The sequence below is a fragment of the Amaranthus tricolor genome, chromosome 7, assembly GCF_026212465.1.
Source record: "Amaranthus tricolor cultivar Red isolate AtriRed21 chromosome 7, ASM2621246v1, whole genome shotgun sequence".
Taxonomy (NCBI): Eukaryota; Viridiplantae; Streptophyta; class Magnoliopsida; order Caryophyllales; family Amaranthaceae; genus Amaranthus; species Amaranthus tricolor.
Genome location: NC_080053.1, coordinates 10259975 through 10272203, shown reverse-complemented (window position 1 = coordinate 10272203; position 12229 = coordinate 10259975). Strand labels below are relative to the sequence as shown.

Genomic DNA, 12229 nt, shown 5'->3' with positions numbered 1-12229 from the left:
ACAGTAGACTTCCTGTCTACATTTGACATCCTAAGTGATCTGATTTTTCTAACTTCTTTGGATTCCTTAGACAAGTACATGTTCATAGACCAAGTTATAGGTACCATCAACGATCTTAATCACGACCGGATATCGACCTGCAAACAATCTCTAAAAATACATTTGTTTATATGAAGTGTAGTCATCATTAAAACCTAAAAGAGTCAACAAATTCCCCCTTTTTGATGATGACAAACTTTTAAAAAAACTTAAATAAAATAGAGTAAAACCAATATCATAGAGCATGCCAGAGATTAAAGCTACTTTACATAGCTTAGTAAATTAACTCGTTACAATATAATTTACCAAGCATATATTAAAAACAAATTACTCTAGTATTTAGAATTATTTAACATATCCTAAGCATAATCTGATCATTGGAAGTAGTTTATTGCTTAAGGCTTTAAATAAATCTAAAATAACATAACATAGCCTACAAAGATCCTTAGTCTAAGCATAATCAGAACATTATCATATTATTGAGTATCAGATCAATGATAATAATGAGCACCAGAGTATAAGTAATCCAAGCATAAGTCATGATAACATTAGGTACTAGAGTAGATATTCAAAACATGTGTTAATCATTCAAATAAGACTCAGTATTGTAGACTTAGACAAAGATGGGAACAACAACAAGAGTGGGGGTGAATTGTTGTTGTTACACGTTTAAGCGTTTTTGCCCTGTTTTCGCGGAATTAAATAAAATAAATAAAGCTTAAATTTAGAGCGAAATAATGAAAGAGATAACACGATTTTTACGTGGAAACCTTCTAGGCCTAATTAGAAGGAAAAATCACGATCCCACGGGATTTCTAAATTCTCCACTATGTTTAAGGCAATTCGTTACAATTACATTAAACACCTTACTTCACTCGAAGTGCATCAACTAGGCCAAACTCTCTTTACTATTGCTTCACTCAAAGCGACAAACATAGCTTCACTAGAAGCTAAACTCCTTACTAGCTTCACTAAAAGCTATCTAATTCCCCCTTAGACTCACCCAAGTCTAATTACAAAATATCACTCAAAATCCCTTAAAAAAAGGATAAAAATTCTCTAAAAATAAAATCAATAAGTTGCACAAGAAAATATTATAAATTAATTGGCAATTTTAAAACAAAATTTTCTTGTAAAAATTCTAAAAATATCGCATGAATTGATTCAAGCTCATACGTTTATTTAGGAACAACCGAATTAGTGTGCTATTTATAGAACAAAATTCCCTAATAAAATAGAATAAACCTACCATTATTCCCTTATCCCAAATAATACGGAGAATAATGTGGATCTTAAAATCCAAGTCATGTTTCGGTTAGTATTTAAAAATAGATATTAATCTTGACAAATTCAAGCCCACGGTTATCCAATAATAATCGTTGTTCCCATATACTAATAATAGCTACTGTTCCCTTTAGTGGTAGTTCCCATATACTAAAATTAGCTGCAGTTTCCTTTTTCCAATAATAACCACGGGTACTTTAAGCTAAATATAGATACGGTTAAGGTTTGCTAATAATAGGGAGGTTGCTATTTACTAATATTAGGGATGGTTACCTATTTACTAAATTTAGGATAAGTTATTCTAATAATAGCTAAGACTTCCTTATCATCAGCTGCTGTTCCTATATTTAGTCAATCTAGTTATTCACTAAATATAGACCCTAAAATAAAGGCTTATAAACACGTTAGATATTTTATGGAAAATACTTTGCCAATTAACTTTAATAAATTATTAATGCAACAAATTAGGTTTAATTAATACATCAACTAAAAACAGAAAATATAATTAAAAACAGAATTTCAGTGGACGTATTAAGCTGACTCTAATCCAAGAACAGTGCGCTGTCTCCAATTTTCAGTTTTGTTAGAACATCAAACTTGGGAACAATAGACCTCCTGTCTATATTTGACATCCTAAGAGATATACTCTTCTAACATCTTTTGAATCCTTTTGACACATACATTTTCATAGACCAAGTCATAGGTACTATCAACGATCATAATCACGATCGGATATTGTCCTGCACACAATCTCTAAAAACATATTCGTTTAAATAATGTGTAGTCATCATCAAAACTCAAGAGGTCCAAAAAATTCCCCCTTTTTGATGATGACAAACTTTTAAACAAACTTAAACAAAATAGAGTAAAATCAATATTATAGAGCATGCCAGAGATAAAAACAACTCTACATAACTTAGTAAATTAACTCGTTACAATATAATTTACCAAGCATATATCAAAAACAGATTACTCTAATAATTAGAATTATTTAAAATAACTTAAACATAATCAAACCATCGTAAGTAGTTTATAGCTTAAGATTTCAAATAAATCTAATCATAACAAAACTTATTAAGATTCTAAAGCAATGTAAGAATTTTATTATAGCATTCAAATAAAAATTAGAGCATAGAGCATAAGTAATCACAGTAATGTCAGAGCAAATAACAAATAGCAACTAATAGATTAACTAATTTACTGACTTGATAAACAGAGCTAAAAACAATCAGTTTAGTTAAAAACAATCAGTGTAGTTAAAAACAATCAGTTTAGTTACAATTAATCAAAGTTAAACTTATCTCAATCATATCAGAGCATGTAGATGCAATTCATCTCAATTATATTATATCAGAGCATCAGAGCATGTATGAATTAGTAGAGCATAGCATTCAGATCATAGATAATAGAGACAATCCTAATGTACAACTGAATTGAATAAATGAAAACATGATAAGCAGAGATTAATTATCAGAAACAGTAAGTAGCATAAGGAAATGATTTTCAAAATATCAATTACAAGTAATGTACCCCAGCTGCTACAATGAAAAACATAAGAAGAATAATGTTTGAAAGGATGATGGTTAGGACAATTTAAAACATTAAAAGCAGCAGGAGGAAACAAGGTGCAGGCGCTTCTTTATCAATATATTCTGTCTCCACCTCAATAGTATCAAGTCTGGCACCCAGACGAGCTTCCATCTGAGTCATCTGGTCAACAAGAGAGGCTAAGGAGACATGAATTTCATCTTGAAAAGAAAAGAAGCGAGACTGCAAGTCATTGAGCTTCAAGAGTATTGAAAATAGAGGGGTTGTGGGAACTGTAGTGTCATCAAAGCCTTGGTTTGGTGAGATGTGTACTGGTGGTGGTGAAGATGGTATAGGTGACTGTGGTGGTGAAGAAAAGTGATGGGATGATGGTGTGGTAGGCTTTGGTGAGGAAGGATTACTTGGTTCAGCTGTTTTGTAGGAAGTTGAGTCATCATCAAGAATAACAATCGGTCTTTTGCCTCTAGAAGCTAACCTTCGACTCTTACTAGGTGTTGAACCAGATTGTTGCTTATTAGGTACAGAAACCTCCTCATTTTCTTCTTTTTCCTTCTCCACAGCTTCCTTCACAGCTTCCCCCTTACATGTTACTTCTTCCTGTTCCCTATCAGAACACCCTTCTGCCTTCTCATTGGCAGAGGGAACAGGCTCTTGTTCCTCCTTATCAGTCAATTCCTCCTCCTGAACTTTCTCTTCTTTTTCAACTTCATTGGTTTCCTCCTTGTCAGAATTCACATCAACTTGTTCACAAACATTCTCTAGGATCCCATTTTCATTTAATTTGAGGTGCAAGTTACTCAAACACTTAGCACATATCTTGTTGTTAGGACCCATAGGGAAGTTTAAACCTACAAGAGGAACACCAAATTTTCCAAAAACCCAAGACAACAATCCACCATATTCTACCATGCATCTCTTAGAAATACAATCACTCAAATGAGAAATCATTAACGGAGGAAAGTTAATTTTAATGTTGTTAGCCATATAGTAAATTAAAGTAGCATCTCGTACATTAACTTCACTATGTTTAGAATTACGCGGTAAAATGAATCTACATGCTATGTTGTATAACAAGTTGTGCAAAGGAGACATTACGTTATGGCTAACCTTTCCTCGTTTTTCATTTATGCCTAAAAATTTCCATACATTTTTCTCATCAATACCCGAAAAGACTATTTTTGACCCAACGTGGTACACATCAAACCTAGTGGCCGGTACTCCTAGCCATTCACCCAACATCAGACTGTTAAACTCGATTTTGACCTCCTTAACATTACTAGTACAAACACCATTATCAATAGAAAAGTTTGAGATAAACTCACGCATCAATTCAGGGTATATTGGATTACAACAGTATTATGCCATTAGTGATTCCCAGAATTGATTTTGTAAAATCGCGTGCAGTTGTGGAAAGAAAGTGGATTCATACCAGTGTTTGTCAAGACCAAATCCTACGCTCATTTCTTTAGATAACTCTTCAGCGCTGTTAGGAACAGCGACCTTTGCCCTCTTGGCTGAAGTTGATAACGATTTGTTCATTGTAGAGTCACTCGGTCTTTTGTTACCCACATGCATTTTGGAAGCAACATGTAACACCCTGTAATTAATCGGGTTTAAAAATATAATAAAATAAAGTATAACAAAATAAAATAAATAAGTAATGTTAAATTATATTATTTTACATAGTTAATTATAAGAAATAAAGTAAGTTTAATTTTAACGATAACGAGTTTATCGCGTACGATGTTATCGCGTAACATTTCTTTGCTGTTTTAACAATAATATAATAATTACTTAATTAATTTAAAAAAATTTAATGGAAGGGAGGTGAAAGGGGGCAGTCGGTTTTGGGAGGTATGGGAGGAGTCATGTAACTCCTCTCATAATGGTGTATTATGGCTTAATTAAGTTGATCCTTAATTTCCCTATTAATCCTAAACATTATTTGCATTCCTCACATTTCAAAACCTCAAAGTAAACACAAAAAAACCAGAAAAAAAAAAAATTCTTCCTTTGTGCTTCTTGTTTTCGGCATCCAAAAGAAAAAAAAAATCTTGTTGTTCAATCCAATCTTTTGATCAAAGGGTAAGTTTAATTGAATTGTTAATTATAGATTTTATATACAAAGATTTCTAAAAGAATTATATTTTATGTATGATGAGATCCTATGACTTATAAGAGGATTGAATATTTATCTTTTATATATGAAAATTTTCTCTAATAACCCTTTAATAAACTCTAATTTGTTAAAAGGATTAAGAAAATAACTTCTTGATCAATATTCTTTAACAAAATTTATATTTGTTATAAGAATTAAGTGTTTAAAGTTATATTGAAATTTAAATAAATTTCTTATGGTCTATTTCTCTAACAAAATTTCAATTTGTTAGATGAAATTTAAATGGTATGAATCAAGTAATGTAGTCATCCAAGGGTTTAATAATCCTTTAGCAAAATTTGATTTGTTTGAAGGATTGTGTAATATTTATATATATGTGTCTTGATTTAAAAGGGTGATTTGGTTTTGTAATTCTCTACAAAATTTAATTTGTTAAGAGAATTAAGTATTTAATTTAGTTATCATAATTTATGAAATTTCAAGTCTCTTGAAGGATTTTGTGAATATGACCTTGCTAAAGTTATTTTGGTCATGAGATTTAAAAAGGGTTGATAATGTATATATAAAATAATAATAATAATGAAATTCAATATATATATATATATATATATATATATATATATATATATATATATATATATATATATATATATATATATATATATATATATATATATATATATATATATATTCGAGCAGCAGCTGTTTTGTCTCGTTAAAGGTGCCGACCCGGAAACGTTAGTCGTGTTCCGTTGTTTTATGTACCGATGTGTTAAAAACTCGTTAAACGCTTAAAATAATTAAAAATAGTAATTGGATGTTAGAAATTATGAAATTTGGTACCCAAGGTAATTGACGCGTTCCGAACGCAATGGCGAAGTCGGATTTTTCATTTGAATTTCTAATTTGTCCAACATGGCCCTTAAAGTTTCTGGTCAGAATTTGAAATTTGGAACCATTGGGAATTGGATGTAAACAATTAAAAATTATCGAGTCTTAGTGATATTTTAGAGTATGGAGTGGATTAAATGTGTAAACACGTCCTAATACGTGATCGTTTTGTGTGCGTGTTATTTAGGACCTCGATTCATAAGAGGGTGAAATTTATGTCGTACTTGAACATTGTTATTTGCAGCGCTTGAAGGTAATCACATAAGGATTAGACACTTCGAATAATTTGAAAGAAATTAATTGAAAATTGAGAATTTATGTGTTTGTCACCCAAAGGGGTTGACGTTTGGTTGGATTATGTTACCCAAAGGGGTTAACGTATTGGTTTGGATTATTATAATTAGTGTTCCCATGGCAGTTTTGGATCATTACGGTCACCATGGGGGTATGCATACTTCAGCCTTTGGCGACCCGAACAAGACGGGCAACGTCTTAGGTCGGTGGTTGCCTTGGGATTAGCTCTCCCAAGTGTATTCCTCCAAAAAGATTTAGATTTATACTTGGACGACCCGAACAGGACGGACAACGTTACAAGTTGGAATTATCTAATAGTGTATGATTTATACTTGAACGACCCGAACAGGACGAGCAACGTTACAAGTTGGGATTAACTAATAATGAATGTATTAGAGCCTATGCATGCTAGGATGAACATATTGCTTGTATTCAACCTGCTTGATATTTGTATGAAGTCTCTGACATGTATTGGTTTGTTTCTTTGGAACCTACTGTGTGTTTTCATACGACGACTAGTAGGTTGATTGCAGGTGGGGTCTGGATTGAGGTCTCGACTTAGAACCCTTAATCATCAAGACTATGCTATTATCTTTTTGTATTGGATTATGAGTAGAAAGAAACTCTGTACTTATGTAACAGAAGATAGTATAGTTTTCTTTTCGCTTCCGCTTATTTAAATTAGTTTGTCTAGAGGCCTATAGGCTCTCGAGTTTTGCATTAGAGCTTCCGCTGACATATTTTCTTGATGTTAGTACTGTTTCTATTTAGTCATATTTCTTTATCGACGGAACGTTGACGATCCTAGAGAAGACTTTTCTCTAGAGTCCAAGGAGTGAACCGAAATTTGTATTTTCATATGGATTAACGGGTCACTTTAACCGGGCCGTTACAGAATAGGAGTACCCGGCTATTCTCGTGATGATGGCTTTGGTGCTGCAATTTGCGATGAAGGGTGAACTACCTTTAGTTGTTTTGGTTGAGTCATTTTGGGTGTTCGGTTGGATCGTTTGTTAGATGATGATTTGGGGTTTTCATGGTCGATTTTGTGATTTGGAGAAGAAGAAACAGTAGGGATTGAGAGGGTTTTCTGGTTTGAAGATTGTGATTTGGAATGATGAAGCGATTATGGTTTGACGTGAGGAAGTGTATATATTGAATGTGAGGGAACATATACTAAGGTGTTTCAATACACTTTATTTAATGTGTATTAAGGGTTTTTGATGTATGAAAGGGAAGTTAATGGTTTCATGAAGCATTACGATGATCCGACTCCTACTTTTAATTAAATTATGTTAACCATCAAAGAAAATGTTGGGATATATAAAAAATATGAAACAATTTTATGAGTATAGAATAAATAGAAATTTTGTGCTTGTTTTGTCTGATCAATTTAAATATGCAAACATGAGAGCATTCAAAGTATATACTTTTAAATAACTGCGTACCTGATCCTTTCGATAATTGATTTTTTAATCAAGATTTTTGTGGTTAATTGACCTTTTCAAATTTTTCATTTTGCCTCTGAGGATCATACTTCTCACTTACTTCAATGTAGCTTAATCATGCCAAGTTCTAATCTCATTTTTTCGTGTTGTTCCCTTGGAAGTGGCTTTGTCATGATATCAGCTATTTGCTCGTTAGTGTTTACATGCTTGACGATAATATTTTTATTTTCAACATTGTCCTTAAGAAAATGATGTCTAATGTGGATGTGTTTTACTCTTGAATGATGCACTGGATATTTAGATATACAGATGACACTGGTATTATCGCAATAAATTAGAACACATTCAAATTTAATACCAAAATCTCTTAGCTGCTGTTTTATCCATAGCATTTGGGAACAGCAAGCTGCTGCTGCAACATATTCTGCCTTCGCAGTGGATAATGCAACGGTGTTTTGTTTCTTGGAACACCATGATACTAAGCATGAGCCAAGAAATTGTACCATACCTGAAGTACTTTTTTTGTTCACAAGATCTCCTACATAATCTGCATCACTAAAACCTTTCAAGTCATAGACATCACTTTTAGGGTAAAATAGGGACAAGTCATCTGTTCCCTTCAAATATCTTAGTATTCGTTTTACTGCAGTGAGATGTGATTCTTTAGGATTGGATTGAAATCTAGCACATAAGCAACATTAAAAGCAATATCGGGTCTACTTGCAGTTAGATATAATAAAGAGCCAATCATGCCTCGATACATTGTTTGATCAATATTTGTTCCATTTGGGTCTTCATCTAATTTAACATTAATAGCCATAGGTGTATGGTTGGTTTTAGCATTATTCAAGCCATATTTCTTGAGAAGTTCTTTTATATATTTTTGTTGGTGAATAAAGATACAATTAGCTGTTTGTTTAATTTGCAACCCAAGGAAGAAGTTTAATTCTCCCATCATACTCATTTCAAATTCAGTGCTCATAAGGTCAGCAAATTCTTTACACATCATTTCATTGGTGGCTCCAAAGATAATATCAAAAACATATATTTAAACAATTAAAATATCAGAACCTCTATTCTTAAAGAATAAGGTTTTGTCGATTTTACCTCTAACAAAGTTATTTTTTTATCAAAAACATTGATAGTCTCTCATACCATTGAGGAGCTTGTTTTAAGCCATAAAGAGCTGTATCGAGCTTGTAGACATGATCGAGACAAGAGGTATTTTCAAAGCCTGGGGTTGTTCAACAAAAACTTCTTCATGAAGAAATCCATTTAAGAAAGCACATTTCACAACCATTTGATATAATTTAAAGTTCATGAATGCAACAAAAGAAATTAAAATCCTAACATCTCTAACCTTGCTACCGGTGCAAATGTCTCGGTATAATCAATACCTTCTTGTTGATTGTACCCTTTGACCACGAGCCTTACTTTGTTTCCTACAATTATTCCATGCTCATCTAGTTTATTCCGAAATACCCATTTCAAACCAATTATCTTTTTGTGCTTTGGTTTGGTTTCTAAATGCCATACTTTATTTCTTTCAAATTCATTCAATTCATCTTGCATGGCTACGATCCATTCGGAATCCTTTAGAGCTTCTTCGTGATTTTTGGCTTCAAGTGATGATAGAAACGCAAAGTGTGCACAAAAGTTTCTCATTTGGGATCTAGTTTGTGTTCCTGTATGCAAGTCACTTACAATCAAATCAAGTGGATGAAATTTTTGGTATTTCCAAGGTTTAGACACGAATTCTCTTGTTGGAACAGTGGTATGCTCTGGATCATTCGCTTGATCATTGTTCTATTCAGCTACTGGATCAGCTTGCTCATTTGTGGGAACAACTGGATTTGGAACAGTCTGCTGAAACAGTCTGCTGGTCCTGATGTACCGGCAGTTCCTGATCATGATCAGTTCTTTCTGCTTCTTCTGTAATTAACTGTTCACCTGCTGTTTCTTGATCTTGCACTTTCATTTCTTCTTCATCATCCTCTAGATTTGCAAGACCTATTTTAAAATTATTTATGTCCTGTTCACTGGTCATAAAGTTAGTTTCATCAAAAATAATGTAAACGAATTCTTCTACGCTCATTGTCCTTTTACTGTAGACTCTATAGGCTTTACTATTTGATGAATAGCCAAGAAATACTGCTTCATCACTTCTTTCATCAAACTTTCCGATATTTCGTTTTCCATTAACATGAACAAAACATTTGCATCCAAATACACAAAAATAGGAAATATTTGGTTTAACACCTTTAAGTAATTCATAGGGTGTCTTTGAGGTGATGAGTCTTATTAATACACGATTTAATATATAATATGCAGTATTTACTGCCTCGGCCCAAAAGTTTCTAGGTAGACCACTAGCAATTAACATGGTTCTAGCCATTTCTTCTAAAGTTCTATTTTTTCTTTCAACCACACCATTTTGTTGTGGTGTTCTTGGTGCGAAAAAATTATGACTTATTCCATGTTCATTGCAATAAATCATGAAACTTGAATTTTCGAATTGTTTACCATGATCTGACCTTATGTGAATAATTTGATTATTGGTAGATTTTTGTATTTTGTTAGGGAAAGAAACAAATTCATTAAAAGCTTCATCTTTACTAACTAAAAATAAAGTCCATGTAAATCTACTATAATCATCAACAATAACAAACACATATCTTTTGCCACTACGTCTTTGTATTCGCATAGGTCCACACAGATCCATATGTATTAATTCAAGCGGTTTAGAGGTGGTCACAATATTCTTTGATTTAAAAGATGACCTTACTTGTTTTCCTTTGGCGCAAGGATCACAAATTTCATCCTTTAGGAATTTTATAGTTGGTAGTCCTCTTACTAGGTCTTTTGATCTTAAAGTATTAATCAATGTATAGCTAGCATGACCTAGACGCTTATGCTAAAAAAGTGGGTCGTCTTCTATAACACATAGACTGGTTTTGGAAACAATGTCCAGGTCCACAACATAGGTGTTCCCTTTTCCGATTCCTTCAAGAACTGTGTCTCCTGTGTTATTCCTAGAAATAATGCACTTTTCATAGGTAAAGTTTACGGAGTTACCTTTATCGCAAAATTGAGAAATGCTAAGTAAGTTATGTTTCAAATTCTCGACTAAAAATACATTATTGATAGCATGGGAACTTGACCTTCCAACCTTTCCTTTGGCGATTATCTCACCCTTCATATTGTCACCGAAGGTTACTATTCCTCCATCATAGTTTTCACGTGATAGAAATTTAGATTTGTCACCCGTCATGTGCTTGGAACACCCATTGTCGAGATACCATGAGTTGTTTCCCCTCACGTGGACCTGAAAAAGAATTAATTGTTAGTTACAGGAACCCAGACTTTCTTGGGTTCCTTGTCGATTTTGCATGAATCATCTTTCTTAATCCATATGTTATCGACATAGTTTCTGTTGGAGACAGTGTGTTGTTCCCTTTTGGTACACTAGTCCTTCAGATGGCCAGTTTTCCCACAAAAGGAACAGATTTTGTCACTAGGGAGATCAACGTAAACCTTTTTATTATTGTTATTTTTCAAATATTTTAGGCCTTTTGAATTTTTTATTTTTGGCATCTTAAATCCATTTGGGAGTAATTTTGATTATCCATTTTTCTCTTGAATTTAATTCAAGCTCATTTTTATCATTGTTGGATCGGTTGGATTCTAGATTTATTTCTAAATTTTGAAAATCATTGCACAAATCTTTAGTAGATGCATCATTTAATTTCTTATTCAAGCCTAACAATTTGTATTGCATTAACTCAATATTAAGAATAACATTTTCCTTTTTAATTCTCTCTATATTTTCCATTATAATTATATTTTGGTCCAACAAACCGAAAAATCTGTTTTGGACATCGGATCTAAAGGTGTTTATATAGAAGACATGGTCTTTACTTACTTTGAGCTCCTTTTTCAATTGAAGACACTTATCATTACAATTTTCTAGTTTAAATTGTGTCTCCTTTAGCAACTCTATTAATTTATTTTTACTCATTTTGGATGGATGGTCAGAAAATGTGTAAGAAGTATTTACCTGCTTTCCTTTGGATTTCTCCTCCTTGCTTTCATGCGTGGCCATGAGACATAGGTTTGCTGTCTCTCCTCTTTGGGAACTACGGTTTCATTATCACTTTCAGATTCTCCCTATGCGGCAATCATGGCTTTGCGAAAGTCGGTCTTGTTAAAATTTCCTTTGTTTAGCGGTCTTCCTGAATCCCTTGCCTTTCCCTTGTCCTTTTCATTTTTCCACATTGCGCAATCCTTGATGAAGTGTTCGGTACTACCACATTTGTGACATTCAAGATTGGATTTTGTTCTTCTTTCTTTGTTGTTTCTTTGATTGGAATACCTGCTGTTTCTGAAGAACTTCTTGAATTTACGAACCAGCATAGCAGCCTCCTCTTCATCACATTCGGATTCCTCTTTATCCGCTGCTGCCAAGGCCAGTCCCTTGTTCCTATAACTGTCTGCTGTTCCCAAATGAAATTCATGAGTCATTAGGAAACCTGCCAACTCTTCAAGATTAAATTTTGTAAAATCTTTGGACTCCTGTATGGCAGTAACCTTGGCTCTCCAATGTTCA

General features: G+C 33.0%; 1 protein-coding gene across 1 annotated transcript; it reads right to left on the bottom strand.

Moving 5' to 3' along the window:
* Positions 1-10537: 10537 nt before the first annotated feature.
* On the bottom strand, positions 10538-11798 carry LOC130818384 (uncharacterized). The gene is made up of 2 exons (XM_057684549.1): positions 11681-11798; positions 10538-10948 (listed from the first exon to the last, which is right to left on the bottom strand). Exons 1-2 carry the CDS (start codon positions 11723-11725, stop codon positions 10538-10540), a joined length of 456 nt encoding a protein of 151 aa, XP_057540532.1. The 5' UTR covers positions 11726-11798.
* Positions 11799-12229: the final 431 nt, after the last annotated feature.

Excerpts from the sequence above, each read along its gene's own strand:
- LOC130818384 (XM_057684549.1), bottom strand. The coding sequence starts at position 11,725 with ATGGCCACGCATGAAAGCAAGGAGGAGAAATCCAAAGGAAAGCAG. Across the intron at positions 10,949-11,680 it reads AGAAATCCAAAGGAAAGCAG|GTCCACGTGAGGGGAAACAA; the intron begins GTAAATACTTCT and ends ATTCTTTTTCAG.